The 12,828-nt window shown below is 37.6% G+C and overlaps 1 protein-coding gene across 1 annotated transcript in view; it reads right to left on the reverse strand.

Annotated features, from left to right (window-relative positions):
• Positions 1-1,099: 1,099 nt before the first annotated feature.
• Positions 1,100-12,828, reverse strand: part of LRRN1 (leucine rich repeat neuronal 1) — a 43,239-nt gene continuing 31,510 nt past the window's right edge. The window contains exon 2 of the mRNA XM_065935279.1: positions 1,100-4,463. Within this exon, the coding sequence (XP_065791351.1) occupies positions 2,034-4,184 (2,151 nt within the window). The 5' untranslated portion in view covers positions 4,185-4,463 and the 3' untranslated portion in view covers positions 1,100-2,033. The remainder of the gene's footprint in view (positions 4,464-12,828) is intronic.

The raw sequence follows: 12,828 nt of genomic DNA on the forward strand, positions 1-12,828 counted from the left end.
GCAAGGGCACCAGAGGTTGTGAGAACTGTAAAAGAGAAGCTCTGCACCGCAGTCTAGAAGGCTGCTGGTCCCAGAGCAACAGATGGAGGCAGCCTTCTCCATGGGTAAAAGTCTGACCAGGGCAAGATACAATCCTTCCCCGGACCCCAGTTTTTCTGCCAACAAATGAAGGCTGTGGAAAGAGATGCTTCTTATTCGGATGCTCTTTGTTTTTCTATGCAGCTCACTTGCATCAGCATTCGAACTTCTCTTCTACACAGTAGACACTATGGGGAGGAAGGTGATGATTTTTTTCTAAGAGATTCACACACACAGAAAAGGAATTTTACAAAGAAATCCTTCATCCTTCCTCACTTGCACTTCGCTCTCCCTTTCCCTTGCTTTTGCTCAGCTGGCACCCACTTGCTCTCAATTTTTTTTTACAATCTCATCGTTCCTGGTGTGACAGCATGTCTCTGGGAGCAGGTGCCAGCTGGAACAGTCTTTTAAAAACATTTCTCTGCTGTATCAGTCTTCATCTTCAAGTGGGTCCTCTTTCCTCTAACTGTACCTTTAAATCTTCCCCCTCCCCTGCTTTGTGGATCGGGCCTCCCACCTAAATCTGGGTCCTTCTGTTCTAAATTTCACACACATTATTCGGGAAACACATTATTCTGCAAAACTGTTTCGATATATTATTTGGATGTAAAATGCCAGTTGTAGAGAAGTTGTTCTCTCTTCTATTAATCATTTACTTTTCTTAGTAGATATCTCCCCACTGATATGTGGATTATTATGTATCTAGGCATAATGACAGCTGTTAGAGGAATAACATGTAATACATTTCAGAACTTATGTTTTAGACTGATGGGGAATATGGATACTACTTTAAAAAAATCAGATTTTAACAAGACCCTTACAGAGAAGGAATGTGACATATCCAATGTATCTATGTCTTTTGCTACATTTAGCTCTACATGGGATACAGTAATACACCTTTTTTCTTCATATGAACTTTTCCTTCCATTAGGTCTTATCAGTAATATTTAAAATATAGAAATTCTTTTCATTAAAATATTTATTTCTTCCCTTAGAAAAAGAAATCAAAAATTTTTAGGCCTAGTTTTAAAAAGCAACATGCTCTCGGTAATTTATTTTGGTGGTTGTTTTTGGGGATGTGAAAAATATCACCACTGCAACTAGCAAGAACTATAAATGATACATTATTGCAAGTGTTCTAAAAAATCAGAACAAAACTAATTTATTATAGTTCTGTCTTCATTATACACCACATGTTGGTGAGTTAAACACAACAAAATTATTGTCTTTTTTTTTAAAAGTGTCTACTAAAGATAAAAAGAATAAGGTATCAATTAACATGTAGTTTGTTACATAAAAAATCTGATATACATATTTCTATTGCCTGTTAGCTTGTTCTAAGCCTTTTAACTATTACAAAAAGAAAAGTTGTTGTTCAAAAGCAAACATTCAATTCAGTTGATACAACATCACAGTACAGTCAACTAGCATCATTCAACAAAGGTAACAAGTCTAGCCTTAGCTTCTTGAGTTAAAAGTCTATAGACCAGATTGCTACAGAAGTTTCAATGCTGCTTCACAACCTGTGCTAGCTTTTTGGAGGACATGGTACTGTCTGCTGATGGCTTCAGAAGAAGGGGTCATGCTACTGGTAAAAGCACAGGGGAGCCCCAACCTGTCATTAGTCATTTTATTGAGCGTTGTAGTTAGAACAGCATTATTGAGTTTAGCACAACAACTAAAACAAAATAATAATAATAATAATAATATAATAATAATCATAATAATGATAAGAATAAAAACCAAACACAAACCGGAAGCCTAGAGACGCTGCCAGTTGTGTCAAACCCTTGCGATACGCTATACTAAAAAAATTTGAAATATCCACCCGTCCTCTCCACTCTGCCACCGACTAGCAAAGTCAAAAATACAAAAGTCTTCAACTTGTTACTTTTGCAGAATAAAGCAAAAACGTCTTTGTGCTCCTTACTACCAGAAGCAAAATATCCACTGAGTTACCACATGTAATAGCTTCTGGATGTGTCAACTTGGGTTGGCTTGGAATCTGCAATAACATCTTTGTCTTTCTCGCTGTCACCTTCCCAGAGGTTAATGAGCGGTGGGTAGAGCTCATTTAGTGGGATGGAAGAGGTTTTTTGCATATACTTTTTTAATGAATGATGGTAGTTTTTCCTCTTAAATCTTTTGGCAATGTACACAGCAATGGACGCAAGGCTAATGACGGCAAACATGGACCCCATGACTGCAGCAAGGGCTGTACTGGTTTCTTGATCAGAAATGTCCAGCGCGAAGGCAGCATTTTTGGTTGTGACGTTAACACACGACTTTTGAGTCTGCTGATGAATATTGGACACTGTGAGGCACACTTCATAATCTGTGGAAGGCTGCAGATGTGTTAGGTTGTATTCGTGAACATCTACCGGGACCCTGGCGGTATATGTTATGTGGGGGTTGTCAATCTTCATGGTGGCAGATGACCATTTTAAGTTTGACGTCATGACATTGGAATTGACTTTCCAGGACACTAAAATGGAATGAGATTCTGTCTGCTTGACATATATTTTCAGCACCTGGGTACCATCCAGAAGGGTTCCATTAACCTTAATCATCGCCACTCGAGTGTCTGCCCCTTCCACATTCTGGGCAACACAAGTGTATCTTCCTGAATCTTCAATCTGTATTTTAGATATTTCCAATGTACCTTCACTACTTAGCTTATATTTATCTGAAAGGGTTTCCACAGTTATCTTATCCCCGAGGGGAGTGACCCAGTATATTTCAGGTTCCGGCTCAGCCATGGCCCGACAGTCTAGGAAAACCGTTGTGCCGATGTCCATGTTTAAATGATTTGGAAATGTGTCATGAGATATCATTGGGAGGCACTGTTCACTGGAATCCTGGATTAACACTTCCTTTACCTGTTGCCCTCTGTATTCAGGCGGCATAGCGCAGAACATAGACAAGGGCTCCATGAAGCGGATGTTTGTCTTGTTGGAGTTAATCCAGTGGATGACACAGTCACACCTCAGGGGATTGCTGTGAATACTGATCTCACGCAGATTAGGAAGCGACTCGACTGTCTTTTGATAAACGGCATTCAGAGCATTGTTGTTCAACATCAAGCTCTCTAGGGCAGGAACACTTCGAAAAGCCAAGCGGTGGATGTAAGATAATTTGGGGTTATTGGTAGCTTCTAACTTTGTGAGTTCAGGCAAGTTATCCAGGGCATAGCGATCCACAGAAACGAGCTCCCCCATATTGTTGATCCCCAGTTCTTTTAACCGAAGCATATTTTTGAAGTCCCCTTCCTGGATTTTGTGGATTGGGTTTTTGTTGAGGTCTAAGAATTTCAAGTTAGGAACTTTTTGCAGGGCAAGTTGAGGGACTTTGACCAGTTTGTTATCATAAAATGACAGACTCTCGAGGCTATCCAAGCCCACCAAGGCGTTTCCAGGAATATCAGTGAGATACATTCCGGCCAAAACTAAGCTTCTCAAATTTGAGAGAGGTTTGAAGTTCATATCCAGAATTCCAATCACAGGGTTTTCCCCAATCATGAGAATTTCCAGGTTGGGTGTGGAATCAAACCAGCGGCTATCAATCACTTTCAATTTGTTGGAGTTCAGGTGGAGCCTTAAAAGATTTTTTAAGCCTGAAAAAGCATTAGCAGAAATAGTGCTAATCTGGTTATGGTTGATGTAGAGTTCTTGAAGGTTGCTGAGGTCTTGTAGACAATAATCATTCATTTCCGTAATCTGATTTTCCTCCAGATGTAGAGTGGTGAGCTGGGTCAGGTTTGCCAGCCCAACCTCCTTAATGTTTGTAAAGTTGTTTTGGGAGAAATCTAGCTCCGTCAGGTTGAAAAGCTGCTGTAGCTCATCCACAGTCTTGGCGATGTTATTGCTCTGTAAGAGAAGCACTTGAGTGTCACTGGAAAGGTTGCTGGGAATCCTTGTTAGGCGGAGGTCATTGCAGTCAACAGTGGTGGCTTCTCTGTACGTTGACTGAGGGGTAAACCAGGGCCTAATTTCACACACACAAAGTTGTGGACACTCACCACTTTGCAGGGGAGACCCAGGTAATGAAGTCATGAGCAAGCTTAGCACCATCTGGTAAGCTGCGAAAACAAAGCTCACCCTAGCCATGCTGGCGTGCCAAGCAAGCTGAGCTCCTGACAATTGTTAAGTTTTAACAAAACACGAGCACTATATAGTGGTGTGAAAGACAGCAAGCAAAAAATGTAAACATTTAAGCAAAGTCTCTGTTGAAAGCTGTAGAATTCCAGAGTCTGAAGGGATGATTTCCTGGCGTTTCAGAAGGCAGGACGCAATCTGGAGTCTCTTTACCCGTGTCTCTCAATTCCAGGCATATGCACAGCTCTATGGCATAAGTTATTTCAGCCCAATCAGAGTCTGGAGATGTGCCTGAAAATCAGATTAGGACAAACGTTATGTTTACTCCACATACATTCCACATTAGAGCTTTTCTTTGTCTACTAAAAAGACAATCACTTATAAATCTAATAGTGTTCAAAGTAATGAAATAAGCTTTTAATTTATAGAATACTTTTAATATATTATTACACTTACTAAACTAGTTTTAGTGTTCTTTCACTTTTACAATTAAGTTGGGACTTCTTGTGTTATTGAGTGAAATCATTAAACACACAGGTACACACATATACACACACACTTAATAAAAACACTTGGAAAAGCCCACAGATGTCATTTCTTTCAAGATGAAGATGACTTTAGAAACTACACATATTTATGGCTCAAAAAAAAATTAAAAGATCATTCCTCATAAAAGCAAAGCATGAAAGTCAAAGTTCATTTTTAGTTATTTGTATTTTAATTGATTCTTCATTTGTTCTCATGAATTCTTTCTTTTCCAAATGGTAGATATATTCAGCCACAGTTGATCTAGCTCAGCTAGATTATTCTTATACAAAAAATTAATTTAACAGAACTACAAAAGAAAAATATCAGTTTTTCTTGTATTCTCATAGATACAGCTGATTTTGACTGAATGAAATTGTATAAGGACTTTAGTCCATCACACTACTGGTCTTCATTAAAAATACAAATACACTTATACATGTATATATATAATTTCACATGCATGATTTCATCCATCTCATAGGAAATGACACGGTCACTTAATAGCTATATAAGGGTATGTTATTCAACCTTATTTAACCTGTTAAATAACAAGAGCATGTTATTTAACCTCTTAAAGCCTCAGCTTCTTCAACCATAAAGCAGGATTGGTCATAAAAATATCTCTCTCATAGGGTTATTGAGAGAACTAAAAGAATCTATGTAAAGCTCTTAGTGTAGTGCCTGGCAGATATTAAATGCTTATAAAAGTTAATTATATTTGTTATCTTATTACAGCTCTCATCTATTTAATTTTAGCTATGCAGTGGTTACTGGAGGATAAATAAAAGAAGGAAAGCTGGAGATATTTGATTTTATTTAGCCATGTATCATCTATTGATTTTGATAAGGTCTTCTGGGGTCAAATATGTATTGCTCACCTGCTTGTAAAGATCATACAGTAGCTAATGCCGCTGAGTTTTTAGATTACAGCATGTGTAAAAGTCATTATGGATTCAGTGTCTGTCCTGCTCTCCCAAGACCAATCCAGTCATTTGCTAAGATATTAAAAGTAGAGATATATATTTCCTTACACTTGCCATAATGCAATTCAGCTTTGAGTACTGAAGGTACTTCAGTCACTAGTGTTTTCTTTATCTTCAGAAGATTACTGTAAGGATTCAATAAAGTAGAGCATATAACATATTTGAAGCCTAGTGTTCAATACACAGCATGCTCTCAATTCATATTAGCTACTATTACTACACTCATTCTTTACAAAACACAGTTATCCTTGTGAGGGACCAAGAAGCATAATGCTACAAATAGTCAGTCCTGCAGTCTCTATTTATGGTATATATATATATATATATATATATATATATATATATATACCATAATATATATATATATATATATGTAGAAAGAATGAAAAATTGTATATTTTTCCGGTTGTTTTATAAAATACACAAACCAAGTTATTGGTCTAACAAGATGGGATTTTAAAAAACCATTCAGTACAGATCTGGCAAATCAGAAGTGGGAGAAGGGAGGCCATGTGCTGTGTGATGCTAGATGCTCACTCTCCTCAGTGGGGTTAAACATACTGACATCCTCCTCCCCTTGATGTGGATACTTGACCACATCATGGATATGCAAAACTTTTCAATGTTTAACATTACCTGATTGTGACTTTTATCAAGAAATCACATGAAATAAAAACATACCTCAGAGATGCATTTTCCAAATATCATTAACTCCACAAGTTTATTCTACTCTTGTTTCCATTTACAGTAATCTTAAAATTGGCACAGTGGTCACAATAGGTGTTCAGTTAAGAACACTTTTGCCACAGGCTTTTTCTTAATTTTAATTCACAATAGAAAAACCAGGAGAATAAATATACCTTTAATAACTCTGAGATGGAATTTCAACTAATTTTTAAATTCTGACTGAACTGAAGAAAACATGGCAGAAAGTAAAACATATATTTAAGTTGTGTGAGACTCCCAAAACCGTCTGTTACCATTGAAGAGTATCTTTTATGGGGCTATCCTTTGAATATTGTCATGTGGAATCCCTCCATTTTAGTTTATATGATGAAGTTATTATACTGAAATACTCAAAATTCTCCTTGACACATACACAAACTTCTTTTTTTTTTTTTTTTTAACAAACCTCTTTAAACAAACACACCACACAAGCTCAGAATGTCAGCTATCATATCAAACATAGAGGGAAGATATATTCTCTCAAATTAGCATTCAACTCCTTTGGGAACTGAGAATAAAACTTCCTTAACACAAAAGGAGGTGTTTAAGATGTTTCTATTTGTATACCATTGTAAATTCTCTTTATTGTATTCTCCCAGACTTATTTTTGAACATTATACATAGAACAAAGCTTCATAGAGTGCCTATGCCATTGTAAAACATCGGTTATGTCTCAGGAACCATTCATTAACAGTGTTTAAAAGTAAAGCCATTATTGCAACAAGAGAAGAAAACTACAGACCAATATCTGATGAATATTGATCCAAAAATCCTGAACAAAATACCAGCAAACTGAATTCAGTGGCACTTTGAAAGGATTATACACTATGATTAAGTTGGATTCATACATAGAATACAAAGATGATTCAATATATGAAAATCAATCACTGCACACCACATTAACAGAACGGATGACGAAACCCACATGATTATCTCAGTTGATTCAGAAAAAGCACCTGACAAAATCCAGCACCCTTTTATGATAAAAACACTCAACAAACTAAGAGTAAAAGAAAACTGCCTCAACATAATAAAACCTCTATATGAGAAGCCCACAGCTAAAATCAGCCTCATTGGTGAAAGAGTGTACGTTTTTCATCTAAAATCAGAAACAATGCAAGGATTGTCCTCCTATTTACCTTGGTACTAGAACTAAGCCACTGCTATTTACCTTGGTACTAGAACTCCTAGGCAGAGCAGTTAGACAAGAGAAAGAAATAAGAGCCATCCAAATAGGAAAGGAAGATGTAAAACTGTCCCTGTTTGCCAATGATATGATCTTCTATGTAGAAAGCCCTAAAGAGGTCATGAAAAAAACCTCCAAACTGCTAACACTAATGAACAATTTAAACAATACTGAAGGACACAAATCAGTTGTGTTGCTATACATGTTGATGACCCATCCAAAAAGGAAATTAAGGAAAGAATCCCACCTATAATAGCATCAAAAATAATAAAACACTTAGGGATAAACTAACTCAACCAAGGAGGTGAAAAACTTGTACACTGAAAATTACAAAATACTGCTAAGAGAAATAAAAGAAGATGAAAATAAATGGAAAGAAATTCAATGTTCATAGACTGGAAGACTTACTACTGTTAAGATATCTATCTACCCCAAATGATCTATAGATTCAATGCAATCCCTATCAAAATCCAAATGACCATATTTGAAGATAATTAAAGAAAAAAATCTTAAAATGTACATGGAATCTCAAGGAACCCTGACTAGCCAAAACAACCTTGAAAACAAAGAACAAAAATGGAGGCATCACATTTCCTGATTTTAAAACATACATACTACAAAGTAATAATGACCAAAGATAGACGTACAAACCAATGCAACAGACAGCCCAGAAATAAGCTCTTCCATATATTATCAGAAGATCTTTGACAAGAGTGTCAAGACTATACAATGTGGAAAAGATGGTCTGTTCAACAAATGGTGTGGGTATCCAGATGCAGAAGAATGAAGTTGGGCCCCAAGAGGATAGCCACTGTCAAAAGAACAGAAAAGAACAAACTTTCTATGAGGATGTGAAGAAATTAAAACTCTTGTGCACTACAGGTTGGAATGTAAAATGGTGTAGCCATTATGGAAAACAGTATGGAGGGCTCCTCAAAAAATTAGAAATAGAATAACAGTATGATCCAGCAACCCCAATTCTGGGTATTTATCCCAAAGAATTCAAAGCATGATCTCAAACAGGTATGTGCACACCAATGTAAACTGCAGTGTCATTTATAATGGCAAGAAGTGGAAGCAACCCAGCTGTCCACTGATGGATGAATGGAAAAAGAAAACATGGCATATACATAAAGTGGGATCTTATACAGCTTTAAAAAAGCTCTAAAAAATAAGGAAATCCTGTCACATCTACAGTATGGATGGCCCCTGGGGACATTTACACTAGATGAAACATCAGTCATAAAACACAAATACTGTAAGATTCCACTCATATGAATTATTTAAATAATCAAAATCACAGAATCAGAAAGTAGAGAGGTGGTTGCTAAGGACTATAGGGAGGGGAAAGAGATAATTACATTTAAAAAATTTTAAAACTTCATCTTGGAAGTATCAGTTTTCCAAGATGAAGAAGTTTTGGGAGCTCTGTACAACAGTGTGACTATACACTTAGAAAATGGAAGATGGTAAGTTTAAGTGAAGGACAGGGAAGCCTGCATACTGCAGTCAGCGGGGTTGCAAAGAGTTGTACATGACTTAGCGACTGAACAACAACAACATTTAGGGTTAGGGCTTTTTACTATAATAAAGTAAGTTAATCATAATACAGGCCAACTTTTATCACCCAGACACAAATTGAGATCTTAAATTCTGCAACAAATAACAAATGGCTAGCACAGATTATTTGAAAAAGTAAATTTGATTAGTTCTAGGGCTGATTGGACCAAAGTTGGTCAAATGTGAGAAGACAGTGTCTTCCATAAACAACTGTGGCAGTTTAAAGGAACAGTCCCTTAAATAATAACAAACCATAGCTCTAAAAGCCCGGAATTGGCCAGTGATGCCTTTCAAAGAGTCCATGAACAATTATATAATTAAATTTGATGCTTCTTTTATATATGTTTGGAACACTCTGCTCTGCATATAAGATTTCAGAGGAAATGGACTGCATGGTCATCACCATCAGTGAAATTGGCACCGATTCCCATTTCCTCCACTGAATCAAGCAGACGGGATGTTTGTTTAACAAAATCACAACAGCTGATAGGAATTTGGGCTAGACTCTTTATGCATTAAGTTCTTAGGGAGTTGGGCAAAAGAAATAAGCAAGTCACAGTAACATGACGATTGTGCAAATTCTAGTTATGCTGAACCCAGATAGCTCTCAAATTACAGAAAGGACTCTGTCCTGGGGGAATCAAGTGATCTGGGTTCAGAATCAGACTTTTTCACTTACTTACTAGAAGTGTTACCTTATACAAACTACATACATTTTTTGTGTCTCAGTTTTCATGACTTAAAGTAAGACTAATTATACATACTTCATATGTGGAGACTAAATAAAATAATCTATGTGAAAGTATTCAGCCCAGAATCTGGGAAAGAGTCCAGCACAGACTGAGACCAAAAATCCTTATTTGAATCTCTGGAACCTCATCAAATTTACCCATTAAATTTCATTCTCACCCTGCAGTGCGATTGGGAGGTAATGAATAAGCAAATCTCTTTAAGACTCTTGGGTATGACAGGTACTTAGAAAAGAGTTATTTTTTCTAATTATTTCAAAAGTTATTATTGCTTACCATTTCCATTATATTTTTACCCAGTATTATTGGAATTAATAATGTGATAAACCCAGAGAGTTTATTGCACTGGGCCTAAATTAAAACTTGTTGCAGGCAAGCAAATTGTGAAACACAAACCTCTCACCTGGAAATTAACATCGTCTCATAGACACTATTAGTCACATCAATGAAGAACTAAAACTTTGACCTCCTAAAAGCTGAAGAAAATGCCTTCAGCAGACATATACTTTTATGCAAAGTTTCTTTGGTGGCCAAATTCACACCATGTACATAATGTTCAGAAAAATCAGTCTTTTAGCCCACATAGATCTAGGGCTAACACAGAATTCAGGTTTGATTGTCTTCTTTTGGGAATGGCTTGAATAATGGAGAGAAGGGATTTTTATTCAAGCAAGCTTTCCTTCTGGTTAGAAACAAAAATTGTCTCCATACACATTGTCTCTCTATCCACTCTCCTGGTATGGGGGCTGAAGTGGGGGTGGTACAGTAGAGCCAACCTCACTCTATGGATTGACCTCCCATAGGGAACTCCCCTATGTCTGAAGGCCACCTTGACTTCTGCTCCAGGTACAAGTGGCTGATGATTAGATTCACAAAGTCTTTAAGCTTTTTGAAACAGGAATTTAGCATAGAGTTAAGAGTGCAGTTTCTGGAGAAGCAGACCTGGTGTCAAATTCAGCTCTGTAACCTTGAGCAAGTTATTGAAGTTCTCTAAGTCTGGTTCCTTTTTTAAGAAAATGGCTATCATGAAACCTTCTTTGGTAAGAGAATTAGAATGAGATGTTAAATATGGAGCTTTTGGTAGAGGACCTGGCACATGGCAAGCACTCAACAGATGTTAGCTATCATTATTTACATGTTTGATGTCTCATATTGAATCTGAGTGTCTTAATGGGCATTGAGGATGAAAGGGTGGTAGAAATCAGTAGAGTGCCATTTTGGTATCAGCAACTGCAAGTTCTGAAAAGGACTTGGCTGGAGGCCTTCTAACAAGGCAGATGGCTATAGCAGGTAGAACGAAAGAGAGAGAGAGAGAGAGAGAGAGAGAGAGAGAGAGAGAGAGAGAGAGAGATTGCAGGGGTTTCTTTATGAAGGGTATATTTTATTTCCCTTAAGAAAGAAAGAAGGTCTTGCTAATGCATTCTGAACTCTGAATCTGCAAGAACTGTTTTTAAAGGCATTGGTTTCTTGCACTTTCTTCTGGCCCTTGACCCTTTCTGACTTTTGGATTTCTTTCTCCAACCATTTTCCAAAATTACACTCCTTGTTCGCACATTATCCAAAGTGAAGCACCCTGTAGCGTGTGTTAGTGATCGCAGATGGAGGGTGCGTATGGGAGGAAGAGCTATAATCGTCTCCATAATGCATTAAGGCAACAATAAAGTGTATCCCCTTGCAAGGATGTAATGGAGCTCACAGAGACACTTTTGCATAAGGAACTGTTCCTGAGAGCCCACATTATTCATCAGCAAAGAGTGCAGCAGTGTGTGTGAATGGGCTGAGCAACAGAACGAGGACACCAGGGAAATGTTTCTTCATTTTGGCTTCACCACAAACTTTTCAGGTGACCTTGAGCAAGTCCAGTACTCTGTGTCCTATTTTATTTATCTCACAGTAAGTGGGTCAAGAGGAAACACAGTCACAGCTTCCAAGACCAACATAATCCTCAGGAAGTCATCTCATCAGCCCATTCTCCAGTGTCATGAAAACTACACTTCCCGTCATTCCAGAGAGGTAATCCTTCTTCCTGCCTTTCCTTCTTTACTTTATTTCTCTTTTTTGGTTATTAAATCATTACAGAGGCATGACGTTTGATGATTATGCCAAGGATCTCAAACTGCAGTGCCTTCAGGGGTCAAGTGGGTAAAGTCAGCTGAGTAGAACACAGAAGGAAATAATGGTCATGTAAAAAGCTGGAGAGTGCATGCACTCCCAAAGGCATTTTCAGATATTTATATCTGTACGAGCTAAAACAAAACAAAACTATCTGCTTTATGAGGCCTTTAATGGCATGTGGCCAGTTTGAAATCTCTGAACTATTTAAATATCACCATAGGTAACAATATCAGCAATAATGCTGAGCTAATGGGAGTATCTGATAATTAGATGTCAGTTTTCAAATATTATCGGCAAATACTTCCTACATGAAAATCTATAATTAGAAGCTCAGCGTATTAAGGTGTGGATGTGACTCTTTGCTCTGAAGAAAACTTCTTTTGTTGTTGTTCAGTCGCTCAGTTATGTCCACTCTTTGCAACCCCATGGACTACAGTATGCCAGGCTTCCCTATCCCTCACCATCTCCCGGAGTTTGCCCAAGTTCATGTTCGTTGCATTGGTGATGCCGTCCAGCAGTCTCATCCTCTGCCACCCTCTTCTCCTCTGCCCTCAGGCCTTCCCAGCATCAGGGTCTTTTCTAATGAGTCAGCTCTTGACATCAGGTGGCCAGAGTACTGGAGCTTCAACATCAGCATCCGTCGTTCCAGTGAATATTCAGGGTTGATTTCCTTTAGGGTTGACTTGTTTCATCTCCTTGCAGTCCAAGAGACTCTCAAGATTCTCATTCAACACTTTAGTGCTTTTTAAAAGAGCATTACATTTACAAAAATTCATTTTACACCCCTTTCTTTTGGAACACCTACTTTA

Source organism: Muntiacus reevesi, chromosome 4 (genome assembly GCF_963930625.1).
Source record: "Muntiacus reevesi chromosome 4, mMunRee1.1, whole genome shotgun sequence".
Classification (NCBI taxonomy): Eukaryota; Metazoa; Chordata; class Mammalia; order Artiodactyla; family Cervidae; genus Muntiacus; species Muntiacus reevesi.